General features: G+C 53.1%; 3 protein-coding genes across 3 annotated transcripts; 1 reads left to right on the top strand and 2 right to left on the bottom strand.

Annotated features, from left to right (window-relative positions):
• Window positions 1–1,471: 1,471 nt before the first annotated feature.
• Window positions 1,472–2,579, bottom strand: ASPACDRAFT_80451 (GPI anchored serine-threonine rich family protein). Its single transcript, XM_020205657.1, has 3 exons — window positions 2,272–2,579; window positions 2,101–2,189; window positions 1,472–1,818 (listed from the first exon to the last, which is right to left on the bottom strand). The coding sequence occupies exons 1-3, from the start codon at window positions 2,529–2,531 to the stop codon at window positions 1,625–1,627; spliced, it is 543 nt and encodes a 180-aa protein (XP_020054010.1). The 5' UTR covers window positions 2,532–2,579; the 3' UTR covers window positions 1,472–1,624.
• An 889-nt stretch (window positions 2,580–3,468) lies between these two features.
• On the bottom strand, window positions 3,469–6,115 carry ASPACDRAFT_123558 (alpha-amylase). The gene is made up of 9 exons (XM_020196658.1): window positions 5,641–6,115; window positions 5,426–5,529; window positions 5,208–5,363; window positions 5,048–5,156; window positions 4,827–4,989; window positions 4,685–4,775; window positions 4,559–4,633; window positions 4,439–4,490; window positions 3,469–4,376 (listed from the first exon to the last, which is right to left on the bottom strand). Exons 1-9 carry the CDS (start codon window positions 5,915–5,917, stop codon window positions 3,718–3,720), a joined length of 1,686 nt encoding a protein of 561 aa, XP_020054009.1. The 5' UTR covers window positions 5,918–6,115; the 3' UTR covers window positions 3,469–3,717.
• Window positions 6,116–7,230: 1,115 nt separating this feature from the next.
• ASPACDRAFT_123556 (uncharacterized protein) lies at window positions 7,231–15,840 on the top strand. The gene is made up of 15 exons (XM_020196657.1): window positions 7,231–7,962; window positions 8,019–8,194; window positions 8,259–8,487; window positions 8,569–9,050; window positions 9,141–9,433; window positions 9,493–10,024; window positions 10,081–10,525; window positions 10,585–12,800; window positions 12,857–12,898; window positions 12,961–14,062; window positions 14,126–14,296; window positions 14,349–14,499; window positions 14,563–14,864; window positions 14,923–15,283; window positions 15,354–15,840. Exons 1-15 carry the CDS (start codon window positions 7,600–7,602, stop codon window positions 15,620–15,622), a joined length of 7,134 nt encoding a protein of 2,377 aa, XP_020054008.1. The 5' UTR covers window positions 7,231–7,599; the 3' UTR covers window positions 15,623–15,840.
• Window positions 15,841–16,178: the final 338 nt, after the last annotated feature.

Genomic DNA, 16,178 nt, shown 5'->3' with positions numbered 1-16,178 from the left:
GAAACCCATGCTGACTGTACGGTGCTCACGAGGCATTGGACCGGTTACAGGCGTCCAATCTCACATGGGGCAAAGCCAGAGCACCGTTCCTGCTGGAACCCTAAGGAGAGTGGGCCAAAGGCTGCCGAGGTCTATCGCGCAGGCAGGTCAGATTGACGACTCCATCATCAGCAGCGGGCGTCTTGGCAGCGGAAAACCTCACAAATGGTGTTGAATTGAGTTCCGACCTGGCAGTGCACCGCAGGAGCCTGGAGCAGGACCAGCACCAACTTGCCTAATTCTACGGTTGCTGCTGGTAAGCGGACGGATTCCAATAATAGACGAGGGGGAGTTGGCTCTTGACGCAGGTTCCCAAGCCGCAGTCCGCATGGAAAAAAGGCACCCGACCGCATCAAGGCGGTGTCCAAGGAGAAAATCCGCAGCGCTTTCCACCTTCAGAAGCTGTCTCAGAAGACGGAGTCTACCTTGCTTCTACTCTTTATAATTAGCAATCATCATGCCATAACCACGCACTTCCAGAGGCCTCGTTGGTTCTCTTGACTGAGTGATTTTGGCGTGTGCCTAGCTCCCAGTTTATACGGCTTTCGGCGACCGTTCGGTTATCTACCCACATATCGGGGTTCGATCACAGAAGCTACCTAGTAGTTCCAACCCGTAAGACGTCAAATTACTTTCAGCTCCTGGATTGTCTGTCATCAGCAGACGCAAGAAGCGAGACAGGCAACTCAGACGAGCTGACATATCTCACCAGGTAAGACATGGCCGTATTCAGCAAAAGCTCGCAAAGCGGTGAGAAGTATTTCGTAGCTCCAGAATCGATAGGTCCGAACCAGTGACATCACGAAGATTCGCCAGTAGAATATGCATGTTTAGGCCAACATACCAATGAGGCTTTGCATTTCCGAAGAACATTCTTTCAAGGATCGAAAAATCTGTGGCCAAGAGGAAGAGGAGTTGCGGTGTGCGGGGGTTTTCCGGATAGTGGGAGAAGCTGCAGGTGCACTTATGCACGCTGGTCCCGCTTCTACGGAATCCCCCTCAATGGGTTACAAATCTCATTTCTCGCGCGGTTTGTGTGCTGAAATATGGAGAGTAGAAGACAAATTCATCAACTATCCAAATACCGACACGGCATTTCGAATGGGAAATCGAATCATGCTATTCTGTACCTGGTAGGGATAAGTCACCTATTACCCCGTTGTCGTTCGGTAGACACCGCGATGCAATATTGCTGCAATAAAACATCGATAAACCTTGGACCGCTACGAAGGGCGATGTTGTACAAGGAGATTGATATCTGGGGGCTCTTCCGAAGTATTACAGATTTGATCAGGATAGGGTATTACGCGGCTAAACGTAACCAACATTCCGCAGTCAACCAAGCCAATATATCGAGGAATACACTCCCCGTTGTAGGGGTACACGAAGTATACTGGCAATAGTTCGAGGCCTACAATGCATGGAATATAGTAACATGTTCAATTTGCTAACTCTCTATCGAGACTACCGTGTGAAGCATAAACAGAATCCGGGATCGCGATAGCCTAATCCTTCAACCCCCTCGCTCGTAGCATAGAGATGAGAGCATGCATGCACGCTTCGTTAATCTTGCATCTCGTCAAGATCAGGCGTAGAAGAGCGCGACCACCGCACCAAACAGAGCCAGTGCCCCCTTGGTAGTACCGGAGGTAGACGCCGCGGCACCGACCGACTGCTGCGCGGCGGCAGTCGCGGTAGTGCTGGTCGTGGTCGAGTTGGAGCTGGATGCCAAGGATGCGGTGGTGATCGTAGCCTTCGACGAAGCCGCGGTACTCGTACCTGTGACAAGAACAGCAGCCAGGTTAGTATGATCATCTTGCAGCTGTGTATGAAGTAGGTTCTTGCCTAAAGAAGACAAAGGAGTGATCGACGACGCAGGTGTCGACGATCCTGGAGTGGTGGTGGTGATGGAGGTGGTAATTGAGGTGGAAGTGATCTCACTGGATGTAGAGGAGGAAGTAGTGGAGGTGGTGGAGGTGGTGGAGGTGGACGTTGAGGACGATGAAGTGGTCGATGAGGAAGAAGAAGAAGATGAGGTGGATGAGGATGAGGACGTTGTACCATCGTTCGAAGCACCCTTCTCGACTGTGAACACCGGGCTCACGGCGAGCTGGCCTGATGAATCAATAATCTGAATCTCGTAGTCATCTCTGAGGTACCACGAAGGCAAAGTCAACTCAGCGATTCCAATCTTGGCGAGATTCACGATGTCTCTTGGCTAAGGCTACATACCCGTTGGAAATGCTAGGGTTGGGTTGAGTCGTGTATTCCCCCTCGGAGGTCTTCACGTTATCTGCCAACTTGGTCTGGAAGGAGCCATCCTCATTTCGCAGGATGATACTGATATACTCAGGATCACTGGAGTCGCTGGTGAACTTAATGGTTTTCGGGGTGGAAAAGTCCCATTCCGTGTCTGATGAAGGAGTAGTGATAGTGATGGCCAGAGCCGAGGAGATCAGGCCCAAAGAAGCGAGTGTGAAGGAGTAACGCATTCTGAAGCAACAACAACAACAACAGAGTATGCTGGCTAGTAAAGCTACAGAGAACGTCTCACGATTTGCCAGGAAAACAACTATATATACAGCAAACAATACTTGTGCAGTATGCTGATGGCTATCTGTACCTCCTGGAAGAAAACCATATACGGACTCAAACTGTCAACACCCTTCCAGCTGAAGCCCGACAAAATGAGACACGCAGATTGTCTGGGCCTTAGAGAGCAGGGAGCAGCAATACGAGGTGATCTCCAGTACGAGCTGAGCCTCGCCTGTGGAGACCGAAGCAGAGGCGAATAGTCACGCAATCGCCATCCCGGTGCCCACGTCAATGACAACAAACGGGAACTGAAAGGATCGATGACTGAATCAGTGATCTGTCATGCTGTGTTGGGATGATTTCACAATAGCTTCCCAATCAGATTGGGTAGATTACCCTTACCGATAAAAGGACTCAAGCTTTGCACTAACCAGGGTTCTTCTGATGTCAGCGCTAGGGCGGCGCTAAGAAAGGCAAGTCTCCAATCCGGCGGTGCCGATAAGGCTTGGGAATCGAGGCTATCAAGTTTGTCATTCTATTTTTGTGTGTATTGTTCTGTCACGTCTATAATCTATGACCCGTAGTGACGGTAAGATTCCCCTTCGAAATGACATTGGCCAAGTCAGTGTCTGCGCCAACTGGCAAACAAACTGCCGTGGTTTGTAGGTTGGGGCAACCGAAGCCGACGGGAGCTGGTGGCTATGCCCGACAGTCAGGGCTGGAAACTTGGGCACGGTCGGAAATCCCGAGATAATCATACAATTTTACAAATGTATGGCGTTGCGTGTGAAATAGAGGTACGGTATCCTATTGAAGGACATGCTTAAGGACTCTCAACAAGCGTGGATGCGTTTTAGAGCCACACACTACAAAAGCTATCGCTGCTACGGCCGACGAGGTCCAAATCGAAAAAGCAATGTGAAACAGACCACCGCGCCCAGACTTGAATTAATGTCTTATAGTAGTGAATTATTGTATTATAGCAGCAAACTCAAATGTAATCTGTCTTCGTGAAGGCAAAATCTCGACCATCTAGTAAGAAGATCAACACGGCGAATCGACAAGAAAAAGAGAGAAAAAGAAAAAAGAAAGGGGAAAAAGAATCGAAGGAGGAAAATGATGAAGGAGGGGCAGTCGACAGGATTAGATGACTAAGTAAGAGGTGGCCATGGCTGCCGTCACCAGCACCGTCCTTATCTCCCTCGACAGACCGAATAAGGAAGACTGAGCCCCGGTGGAGGGCGAGGGGCTTGCTGACGAGGCTGACGAGCTACTCGAGGTTCCGGTTGAGGATTCATCCCTACAGATATTGGTGCTCTTCTTCAGGCTGTCAGTGGGATAGTACACCCGGGGACCGCCGTCCGAGCTGAGGTCAACCGTGAGATTGCCGCTGGCATCGGTGACAAATGTTTTGCAAGAAAGGATCTCCGTCACGTTCTGTCGGGATTGGAAACCCGTGCCGTCGGCGCCCAGGGTGAATTTGGTGGTGGCTTTGTTGGCGGGCTTGGCACCCAGGTTAGATACGACGCTCACAACCTGATTGCCAGCAAAGCCCTTGCGGATGGCCAGAATGTTGGTTGAATTGTAGATCGGCAAAGACAGGTACGAGAGATAGTCGCGTCCAGCCTGCGACTTGAGCGTGTACTGTTTGCCATCCACGCTGGCATATGATCGAATGCGGTTCAGCGATTGGACGAGCGACGGGAGGGAGGTCGAATCAATCGAGTAGTTCGTGCGCCACAGAGCCTCACGATTCACCGGGTTAAATGCCCCCGAAAGGTGCTGCTCTTCACCGTAATAGACTGCGTTGACTTGCTTAGTAATTCAGGCTAGTTGTGTAGGTGGGGAGAGAGCTGGAACATACGAATGGGTATACCGTCTGCCAACATGCTGGTGGTGAGAATATTGCGAGCAAGCTATTCGACGGTCACAAGATTAGTCTAGGTACGCTCACTTTCACACTGGGGGCTGTGACCCAACTTACAGAAATATCCGAAGTATACGAGCCAAAGCGAGGGACGTCCTGATTCGATGTGAACGTTCCCAGGGCCAAGACGTCCTGCCAATAATTAGTTTCAGATTATCATTTCACGGGTCAGCCAATGCTCACCGTGCACAGTGACTTGGTGTAGTCAATAGACTGGAAAATGGCACTCAGGTCGCCGTGTGTCGTATTGAAGGCATTGGTGAGGATATAATACCTGAAAGCGTCAACACTCCTTCTGCCAATACGTCTGGATGTGTGTACTCACAATGGATAATTCAGCAGTCCGTTTAGGTTAGACTGCAGTGGACAAATGTCTGCTGCAGTCTTTGTCGCACCTTCGCCAAAAAGGAAAACCCCCGCGGATTTGTTAAAGCTCGAGAAAAAGTCGGGGTCAATGTTCAAGACACTGTCGATACGCAGCCCATCGACTACCCACACAGGTGTTATTGAAAGAATCATAGACACCACATGAAACATAGAACTCACCAGAGTAGTTTGAGACCAGCTCCGAAACCCAAGTGCCCAGCATGCGCTGAACCTGCTCGTCCTCATTTCGCAGATCTGGGAGCGAGACAATATTGTCTCCCATCCAGCACTAATGCACATTTTAGCACCTCCCCTGCAGCCATCGTAGAGAGAAGCTCACATCCAAAACACAAGTGTCATTTGTGGGGTCTGAAGAGAGTAGCTTGTAGTCGTGGAAATATTTCCGATCGTTGAAAGGGTTGAACGTGCTGTAGTCGACCGTGGTGGAATTCCCCGCCCAGGCCATATCCCCGACCACGACATCAAGCATCAGGTACTATTAGTCCTTTCTTCTCAGTCTTGTCTAACATTTCTGGGTTTGTGCTCATGGTCACTCACCATCCCACGCTTGTGCAAGGCCGAGGATAAAGCTTTGAGATCATTGGAGGTGCCGAAGTGGGAGTTGATGGAATAGAGGTCGTTGGGCCAGTAGCCATGGTATGCTGTTATCCGTGGAGACGGCTAGGTTAGTCTTGAGGAGCAGATTCACAGTGGCATGGGACAGTGGCATGGGACAGTTGCATGGGACAGTTGCATGGCTTTCCCGAGCATACCTGATAGATCCGCGGTTCGTTCTGATATTTGGCTCTGTGCCGGAGAGATCCAGATTGCATCGAAGCCGAGTTCCTGGATGTAATCGAGCTTGTTGATGATGCCGCGGAACGAGCCCCCACAGTAATTGCCTTGTGCTGCATCACAAGCGGCGGTGGTTGAGTTATCGGTTCGAGCAAAGCGATCGGTAACAAGTTGGTAGATGGAGCGACCGAGCCATTGATCTCTGGAGGCGGCCTCAACCCTTACTGTCCAGTCTACCAAAGTGGCTGCAACCATCAATGCCCTTCTCCACCACCGCCCACTCATCATCGGTGACGTTAGCATAACCAACCCAGTGAGAAAGAAAGAGAATGAGGATCGATCAGGATGGTGGATGGAGTCTGCAATGCTCGAGTTGCCCTACGTAAATTAAGTGACTAGGTGACGAAGATCATATAAAGATATCATCTACGGAGTACCAGATCTCATATATGCGACCGCTTCGCTTCGTTGGTATTCTAGCAGCCTAGGATTGATACCTTAATTATTAGTCCCCGTTGGCTAAGTTAATAATGTTGATCATTAGATTGCTTTCAGATTGGATTATCTTGGGATCTTGGCCCAAGGGACGGGAAGGGTAAGAGGTAAATCGGAATACAGGTATTGGTACTGGACGTGGTATTAACCGGTAACGAAGAGTGGATCGGCCCGTTGACCAGCTCTGTCTGCCCTGAGCCTGTCATCGAGCCCGATCGGCAGCCCAGATACAAGACAGAAGACGACTGTCAGATAACTTGAGTTAGGCTGTCTTCAAGGTTCTCTTCGTTCCGCGGCACTGCCAACCTTGTAAAAATCCCGCCATTCCCGCGACTGGACAGTCGGCTCCTTATCTCCCCTTATTATCACAAACTGGAACCCGGACTATCTCTCCATCCGACCCTGTGGTCTGGGCTTTTCTCCTTGGCTCGCTTCCTTTGTCCGCAAAAGGCCATGTATCAGCATCAGCTAAGTCGACTTCTTTAGTTAGTTAGTTCAGTTATCGCCTATGACGTGTTCCATTGAAGGCGTGCTAGCCGGTCGGGCATACATCACTGACTCCTCCCGAACTCCCAGTACGTACGGGGTACTCCGTACTGACGGTCTCATCGATGGTTTTCTCGCCGATCTGCGGGTTAGAGATATATGACTTGTCGGATGGGGAAAATTTGCCCTTGCAGCCATTTCCAACCCGGTATGATGAACACCATCGTAGAACCCTTCAAGCTTCGATGTTAAACATGTATCAATATATACCTGTATCAACTTGCATGAATCATCCTTTCCCCTCCGTTCCTCCCCATGGGTTGTCCGGTGCATGAGCTGTAAGGAGGACCTCCCCGCCGGAATGGGCGAGGAGCAACTGATACAGACCCACCTCGTACACTGGGCCAGCCCATTTCGACCACTCCAAGTGACCTATATTCGATGCATGTCAGATCCAGTCCATACGAGACATGAGGCGTCTCTTTTGGGCCTGGAACCTGGGTGTCGAGGCCCGAGCAAGGTGGCGTGGTTGTCTCTCAGCTGAAAATTTCGTTGGGATAACGAACATGCTGGAGAAGAGGCCCACCCCCGAAAAGATGGCGTTTGTTGCCTCCAGCAGAGCCGCTAAAATTAGGGCGTTGCTTTCGACTGCCTCACTCGGTGTCGGTGCATGGAGGCTGTACATGACTACGGTATGGATCGCCTTATCGCTGCGGAGGGTTCGTTATCTACGCGAACATGCTTCTCAAGCTCATCTTGCGCTTCTGAGAATATTTCAGCCAATTTATCGCTTTTCCTCTATGAGATACCTTTTGCACTTTCTTTGGTTCACGCTGGATTTACTGCTGCTTGTATGAGTTCTTAGGAGATTCTGCTTCTTTGTCCCCGCAGTTCGAGGCTTCCAACGGTGTGCTGCTCCGTGAATGTCACTATAGCAGTGACATTCACTGTGCGCCATGAAGCTGTTCAACCCCATCATTCGTTACCTTGCCATCGTTGCACTGGTAACTCCTCTTGCACTATCCCTGCCCTACCTTGAAGAAGAAGCAAACTGGAATCTCAACCAAAATCAGACAGCGACAAACCCTCTCGACTACTCTGGCCTGTGGGATGGCCACACCTACAATCCCTCACCGGACAACTGGCGATTCCCTTTCTACACCATCTTCCTCGACAGATTCGTGAACGGTGATCCGAGTAACGACGATGCGAATGGTACGCAGTGGGAACACATCCTGACCTCCAACCAGTTCCGTCATGGCGGCGACGTGCTTGGATTGGTCGATACTTTCGATTACCTTCAGGGTATGGGAATCAAGGTGAGCTTGCTGCCATCGGAATGAATGTTGATTAGGATAAGTTGACCAAAGCTTAGGGCGTCTATCTCGCTGGCACACCGTACATCAACTGGCCCTGGGGTGCGGATGGATATTCGCCTCTAGATCTGACGCTCATGGATCACCACTTCGGTACGATCGAAGACTGGCGCACCATGATATCAGAGGCTCATCGACGGGGCATTTACGTTCTGTTCGACAATACGTTTGCGACGTAAGTGTGATGATTCATATCCGGGAAATATTGTAGTGTCATCAGCTAATCGTGGTGGGGACAGCATGGGCGATCTTGTCGGTTTTCAGGGTTTCTTGAACAGGTCCGCGCCGATCAACCCCAACGAGTATGACTATGTATGGAAGTACGATCGTCGATATTGGGACTTCCAGCCCGGAAACGAGGTCGAGGCCGAATGTCCCTGGGAGTATCCGCGGTTCTGGGATGATGACGGAACTGGCTTGACTACCACGACCCTGGGTGCTTCATGTCGAAATAGTGAGTTTGATCAGGTAAATCCTCCCCCTCGCCTTACCCTCCCTACTGCCTTCAAGGTGTCAAGTCGCGCTAACCTCTCATAACTATTGTTGTAGTATGGCGAAGTCGCGGCGTTTGGCAACTACTCCGAATGGGAAGGGCAGATCTCCAAGTTCGCCTTCGTGCAGGACCGTCTCCGCGGATGGCGACCGGACGTTCTGGCGAAGATCAAACACTTTTCGTGTCTGACCATCCAGATGCTGGACATTGATGGCTTTCGCGTGGACAAGGCTCTGCAAGTGACCCTGGACTCCCTGGGCGAGTGGTCGGAGGCGATGCGCGAATGCGCCCAGGAGGTGGGCAAGGACAACTTCTACATCCCCGGGGAAATCGTGGCGGGAAACGCCTTCGGCTCGCTGTACATTGGTCGCGGTCACCAGACGAATCAAACCATCTCCAACATGACAGAAGCTTTCATGATGACCAACAAGACAAACAATGCAACCCAGGATCTTTTCTTGCGACCGGCTGAAAGATCCGCCTTGGACGGGGCTGCTTTTCACTACACTTTGTATCGTGGGTTGAGTCGGTTTTTAGGGTTAGTCTCCGCTCTCCTCGTAGTCTCCCCCCCACCCCCTCCTCTCATTTTTTTAGAGGCTAGTTGAGATTAACAACTGCTTGCATTCAGGTTGGACGGTGTTTACACGGCTGAAGGCGACCCACCGGTCAACTTTGTAGAAACCTGGAATGGTCTTGTGCAGACAAACGACATGGTTAATACGATCACCGGTGAATTCGACCCCCGTCATCTGTTCGGTGTCACGAACCAGGACGTCTTTCGGTGGCCAGCGATCGCGAATGGCACGCACAAGCAGAATCTCGGACTGTACGTTGTCTCGTTGCTCATGCCCGGAATTCCCATCCTCTCCTGGGGCGAGGAGCAGGCTTTCTACGTCCTGGACAATCAGGCGGATAACTACAGTAAGACATTTCCATCCCGTCTCTTATCCAGCAGGCCCTGAACCTTAACACTGCAATAGTCTTTGGCCGTGGACCCATGTCCTCCGCACAAGCATGGCAGATGCACGGATGCTACAAAATCGGAGCGTCCAAGTACTACGACATGCCGTTCGAGAGCGCGCTGACCGGCTGCGAGGACGACTCTGTCAGCCTCGATCACCGGGACCCCTCGCACCCTGTGCGAGGCCTCATCAAGCTGATGTTCGAGTTGCGGCAGAACTACCCCGTGCTGAATGACGGCTGGTACCTGCAACAATTGTCCAACCACACCTTTGACATTTATCTGCCTGGTAGTGACGGGACGCCGACCGAGACAGGCATGTGGAGTGTACTGCGCTCGCGCTTCGCCGACATGCAGAATTTCGACGGCCAGGGCCAGGGCAACCAGAGTGTTTGGTTGTTGTATGCGAACGATAACCAAACGGTCCATCACGAGTTCAACTGCAGCGCCAAGGACGCGTTGATCTCGCCGTTCCCCGCGGGCACCACGGTCAAGAACCTCTTTCCGCCGTTCGATGAGTATACGCTGGTCAACAGTTCAAAGACGCTTGGGTATGGTAGTCCCCTGTGGAAACTTAGGTAGTGGTTCTCTTACTGACTATGAGCAGGTTGGAAGGGTCGAAGCTTCCGAATGGGTGTTATCCTAACCTTACAATGCCAGCTTGGGGCTTCAAGGCTTTCGTCCCGAAGAACAAATTCGTGCAGCCTTCGCCGTACATCACAAGCTTCACCCCGGGACATGACGCGCGTCTCGTGCCCAACAGCACCACTGGCGACACTTTGCGGATCGGCTTCGAGTTCTCCCAGGAAATGGATTGTGACGAGATCACTAGGTCGCTGACGATCGCGTCGAAGGCGCTCAACGACGAGATTCCTAAGCTGGACAACAGCTCCGTCTCATGCAAATCCTTTGCGGAAAAAGAAGTGGCAGGTTGGCCGGGTGCACTCACTAGTGTTTTCAGCTACGAGGCCGACTTGTCGAACGTGTACCCGGGAGTTCATCAGGTCACCGTTAGCAATGTGACCACAAAGAATGGAAACTCATCCACCAACGTGAGTACATTCTTCGGTACGCATAGCTCTTATGTCCAAAAACTAACGAAGTCACCTAGTCCGTCGACCACTTCCTTCTCCGTGTCGGAAAGTTGGACAACCCCATGGTCTGGCCGCAAGTCGCCAACTACAGCCGAACACTCTTGTTTGAAGTCCCATCCTCTGATTCAGGGACTCTATCCGTGCGGCCACAAGCCCCTGGTGCTGACAAGTGGCGTTACTCGCTGGATTTCGGTGCCACGTTCAGTGATTGGATGACCTACACCGGGTTCAACACTTCGATCCCCGGCAAGAACTTCAGCGGGCCCGCGCGACAAGCCTGGGACGGGGAGCACATCATCGCCCAGTACTGGAGCAAGCTGGCCGGAAGCAGTGACCACTGGCAGCACGGCGACAGCCAGTGGGAGTACAAGCCCCCGCGGCGTTTCCCCAACCTCTTCATCGAGGGCGAGTTCAACCAGTTCGGCTACGACGCCGGCTACTCCAACAAGATGACCCTCAGTAATTTGACCGGTCGGTGGGAGATCAACTTTATGGGCGAGTGGCCCGTTCAGGTTGCCTTCAATGCTTGGGGCATCAACGAGGACGGAACGCTGGATCAGACGCAGGTCTTTGGGGATCTCGATGGCGACAACGTGCTGGATCAGGTGCCCCCTATCACCCTGCTAAGCAATGTCTTCAACGTCACCATCCCGCCCCCATCCCCGTATCTGTCCTTCAAGTTGTCCGTGGATGACAGCGACCTCAGGGTCTACGCCACCCCGACGGGGTCGCGGTGGGTGCAGCTGGCCCTGTTCATCCTGTTGGCTGTCATTCCTATCTCGACCGCGATCGGCGCGGTGTATATGTACCTGAAGGCGTTCTACCAGGTCAAGTTCAACCAGATCGGTGTCACGGAGAAGCGCTCGAGCTTTGCACCTCTCATCGGCGTCTTCCAGAAAAGGAGCCGTCCTTATGACGGGGAAGCGAGTGCCGCCGCGATCGGTCGCGCGCATGTCAGTCCGTCTGTGTCTGACAGTGGTAGCGTCATCGGCGCCACGGTGGATGTCCGCCGACGCACCGTGCTTATCGCTACGATGGAGTACGACATCGAGGACTGGGCCATCAAGATCAAAATCGGTGGACTGGGAGTGATGGCACAGCTAATGGGCAAGCACCTGTCGCACCAAGATCTGATCTGGGTGGTCCCCTGTGTGGGGGGGGTGGATTACCCCCGCGACGATCCGCAGGAGCCCATGGTCGTAACTGTACTTGGGAACAAGTACCAAGTCGACGTCCAGTACCACCGGCTGCACAACATCACGTATGTTCTGCTCGACGCGCCCGTCTTCCGGGCCCAGTCGAAATCCGACCCGTACCCCGCACGCATGGATGACCTGGATTCCGCTATTTTCTACTCGGCCTGGAACCAATGCATTGCAGAAGCCATCAAGCGGTTCCCTGCTATCGATCTCTATCACATCAACGACTACCACGGCGCAGCCGCCCCCCTCTATCTTCTCCCTCGCACGATCCCATGCTGTCTGTCTCTCCACAATGCAGAATTCCAGGGTCTATGGCCCATGCAAACCGTTCAGCAAATCCAAGAAGTCTGCAAGGTGTTCAACCTCGACCAGGCCCTGGTGAAGAAGTACGTGCAGTTCGGCGATGTGTTCAACCTCCTCCATTGCGCGGCCAACTACCTCAAGATCCACCAGAACGGGTTCGGCGCCGTGGGTGTCTCGAAGAAATACGGCAAGAGATCCTACGCCCGGTATCCGATCTTCTGGGGACTCAAGAGCATCGGTGCTCTTCCCAATCCGGACCCCTCTGACCTCGCCGAGTGGGATAATAACACGAATCAAAATCCGGAGGAGGTGACCATCGATGCAGAGTTCGAAGCCAGCCGTGCCCCGCTCAAAAGGCAGGCGCAGGAATGGGCCGGGCTCAAGGTGGACCCTGAAGCTGAGCTGTTTGTCTTTGTTGGACGGTGGTCGATGCAAAAGGGAGTGGACCTGATCGCGGATATCTTCCCCTCGATTCTTGACGCTCACCCCAAGGTTCAGCTGATCTGTATCGGACCGGTCATCGATCTCTATGGACGCTTTGCCGCGTTGAAGCTAAACCGGCTCATGGAGTTGTACCCCGATCGCGTGTATTCCAAGCCGGAGTTCACGGCCTTGCCGCCGTTTATTTTCAGTGGTGCAGAGTTCGCTTTGATTCCTTCACGCGATGAACCATTTGGCCTGGTGGCTGTTGAGTTTGGACGGAAGGGTGCGTTGGGTGTTGGATCACGGTAAGATTAAACGTCAGCCCTGGTTTGACCGTCAATACTAACGATTGTGTCAACAGCGTCGGTGGTCTCGGACAAATGCCTGGATGGTGGTTCACGATGTGAGTTTCTTCCTCCCAGACACGTTATGCATGCCATGCCCAGACAACTAAACGCAGTATAGTGAATCGATGACAACCAAGCACCTCACCCATCAGTTCAAGCTGGCTATCAACGATGCCCTGCGATCATCCCAAGAGACACGAGCATTGATGCGCGCCCGGTCCGGCAAGCAGCGCTTCCCTGTAGCGCAGTGGGTCGAGGATCTCGGCATCCTGCAGACCACCTCAATCCGGAAGCACGAGAAGCACTCCAAGCGCAACGAGCGCAGCTCCTGGAGAATCTCCAGCACCAGTACCTTGGTCCCCGATCGCAGTCGCAATATGCACCTCTCGTTGAGCCCCGACACCAGTCGCGAACACAGCCGATCCCGCAGCTCGACCATCTCGCGCCCGCCCAGCCGGGCGATCAATGCCGATCTGCGACCCGGTGCACCCCGACCCGGCCACAGCCGCGTGCCCTCGCTGCCCGCAATCCTGCCTTCCAACCTGAGTCTGGCCAGTAACGATCCTGACACCGACCTCGAAGCAAGACGTAGACCCTTATCCTCGATCCCTCGCGCAGGACCTCGGGTGGTGTACTCCTTCGAGAACGAGGGCGAAGAGCTCGAAAACATGTCGGTGGCACCGCACACCCCTCCCCACTTCGCCAACTCGGGCGCCAGCACCCCAACCCTGGGCGCCGGCCCTGAAGACGGCTTACTGGGTCGCAGACCGAACCTGTCCATGATGAGTCTCGTCAGTGTCGACGACATCGTCAAGGAGAAACAGGACTACAACCTCCAGAAGGTCAGCCCCTTCTTCACGGATGTCAACAACGAGTATGCCGACAAGTTCGAGAAGAAGCTGGCCGACCTGAACGGCAAGAACTCCGAGGACCAGCTGTGCATCGAGGAGTTTCTCGAGAAGAGCGAGAAGGACTGGTTCAATCGCTACCGCGACGTCAAGCTGGGCAAGTCGCCGCTGCCCTCGCCCGCGCCCTCGGTCTTCCGCTTCAAGGTCAATGACAACAGCCCCCCGCCGACTCCCGGGTTGATGGGTCCGGGGGACGATCCGAATACGGGCCAGTTCCTCCTGCCCAAGGACTATGTGCCCCCCACGGGGTTGAAGCGGTTCATGTTGATGAAGATCGGCGATTGGCCCGTTTATTCGATTGTTCTTGCCATTGTGAGTGCGGACTGTCGATCCTATTCTTTTTGTTTCATGCAATCGACTGACAGAATACGATAGGGTCAAATCCTCGCCTTGAACTCCTACCAGATCACGCTCCTGAATGGGCAGATCGGAGAGACGGCAGAGAAGCTGTACGCGCTCGCATCCATCTATCTGGGGTCGTCGATTGTATGGTGGATGGCCTTTCGACTGATGCCGTCGGTCTATGTGTTGACCATTCCATTCTTGGTATGTCTCTCGTTTAGTCGGGCCGACCAGCATCGAAGCTAAATGTTCACAGATGTACGGGGTTGCCTTTCTCTTCGTCGGTCTCGCCGGTCCCATCTCCGGCGGTGCAAGCCAAACCTGGCTGCAGAATGTGGGAACGGGCTTCTACTCGTTTGCCTCTTCGAGCGGATCGATCTTTTTTGCGCTTAACTTTGGAGATGAAGGTATGTGACTGACCAAGAAATCAATGTCGAAAAGTTCGAAATGTAACTGACCTTCCTGTCCAGGTGGGGCGCCGCTTAGCTCCTGGATCTACCGAGCCACCGTCATCCAAGGCAGCCAGCAGCTATGCATCAGTTTTCTCTGGTACTGGGGTAGCTGGATGGCGAGTCTCAACCAAGAGGGTAGCACGCAATTCAGCCTCAGCATGACCAACCCGCACGCATTGCTCGGGATTGGCGTCGGTCTCGCGTGTTTCCTGTGGCTGCTGGGAGGCTTGGTGTTCTTTGGCCTGCCGTCGTATTACCGCCAAACGCCCGGACGAGTACCGACATTCTACCTCTCGCTCTTCCGGCGTCGCATCGTCCTTGTATGTTCCTCCCTCCTTTCCCCGCAATCAGTCCTATTTCTGATCTCCAATCTTGCAGTGGTTCTTCTACATGGTGTTCATCTCGAACTACTGGCTCTCGGCCCCGTACGGTCGCAATTGGCTATACCTCTGGTCCAGTAAACACGCCAAGGTGTGGCACATTGTGCTGCTGGTTCTCCTCTTCTTTATTGGGGTTTGGGCAGCCGCCCTTTGGATCTGCCACGTCCTTTCCAAACGACATGCCTGGTTCCTTCCGATCTTCGCCATTGGTCTCGGCGCCCCGCGCTGGGCGCAGATGCTGTGGTCTACCTCAAACATTGCAACGTATATCCCCTGGGCGGGAGGTCCAGTGGCCGGGGCCATCCTTGGAAGAGCCTTGTGGCTCTGGTTGGGAGTGCTGGACAGTCTCCAGGGTGTTGGTAAGTCTCCTTCCTACCCCACCCACAAGCGCATCAAATAACCCCAGAGTTGCGAACTAACCCATCTCAGGATTCGGAATGATCCTCCTCAACACCATGACTCGTTTCCACGTCACCTTCACCCTCCTGGCGGCGCAGGTGGTCGGGTCGGTGGCGACGATCCTGGCGCGGGCCACGGCGCCGGATAAGCTCGGCCCCGGCAACGTCTTCCCGGATTTCTCGGCGGGTGTGGCCGCCGGGCTGAGTAAGGCCGACTTTTGGGTGTGTCTGTTGCTGATGCTCTCCATCAATGTGCTTTGCCTCTTTTTCTACCGCAAAGAACAGCTTTCGAAACCTTGATTGCCTTGATTGCATTCAATTGCGTGGTTGTGATCATTTCATTTACTTGTCTTCTTGCCTGGCTAGCGTGTGTCTTGGCTTCGTTTGTCTTGTTTGGTTACTAATCGTTGGATATATATCCGGGTGCATCCTCCCCGGGGCATAATATTGCTGTCTATAGTGAGTATATAGCATACATGGGGCATTGTATGATTAGAGTGACTTGTGGTTCGCAGCTGACTTAGCTGTCTGAATATATAATTTTTATTGATTGATCGATGTTGAATGGATGCTCACGTATGCAGATGCCACTTAATCGAACAACTTACCAACATTTGTTTGCCTTACCTAATGCTGGCTGTCAGCGGGGAATGGTGGGATGAGTCCGTGCGTCCAGGCCCGATGCGGACCAGGGAAAACAGGGGTCACAGGCTCACAGCCCGTCAAGGGGCCCCCATTCCAGACTAGTTAAATTGTCCATGCATTATTCAGGGGAGCGGAGCAATTGTTACCCCGGCACATATATAAACAATACGAGGCGCCCGCCCTTCCTTCTGGCAAAGGGGAGCTGCTCAAT

The sequence above is a fragment of the Aspergillus aculeatus genome (assembly GCF_001890905.1).
Source record: "Aspergillus aculeatus ATCC 16872 unplaced genomic scaffold ASPACscaffold_13, whole genome shotgun sequence".
NCBI classification, from domain to species: Eukaryota; Fungi; Ascomycota; class Eurotiomycetes; order Eurotiales; family Aspergillaceae; genus Aspergillus; species Aspergillus aculeatus.
The sequence above is the reverse complement of the archived record's forward strand: the minus strand, read 5'-3'. Positions and strand labels throughout refer to the sequence as shown.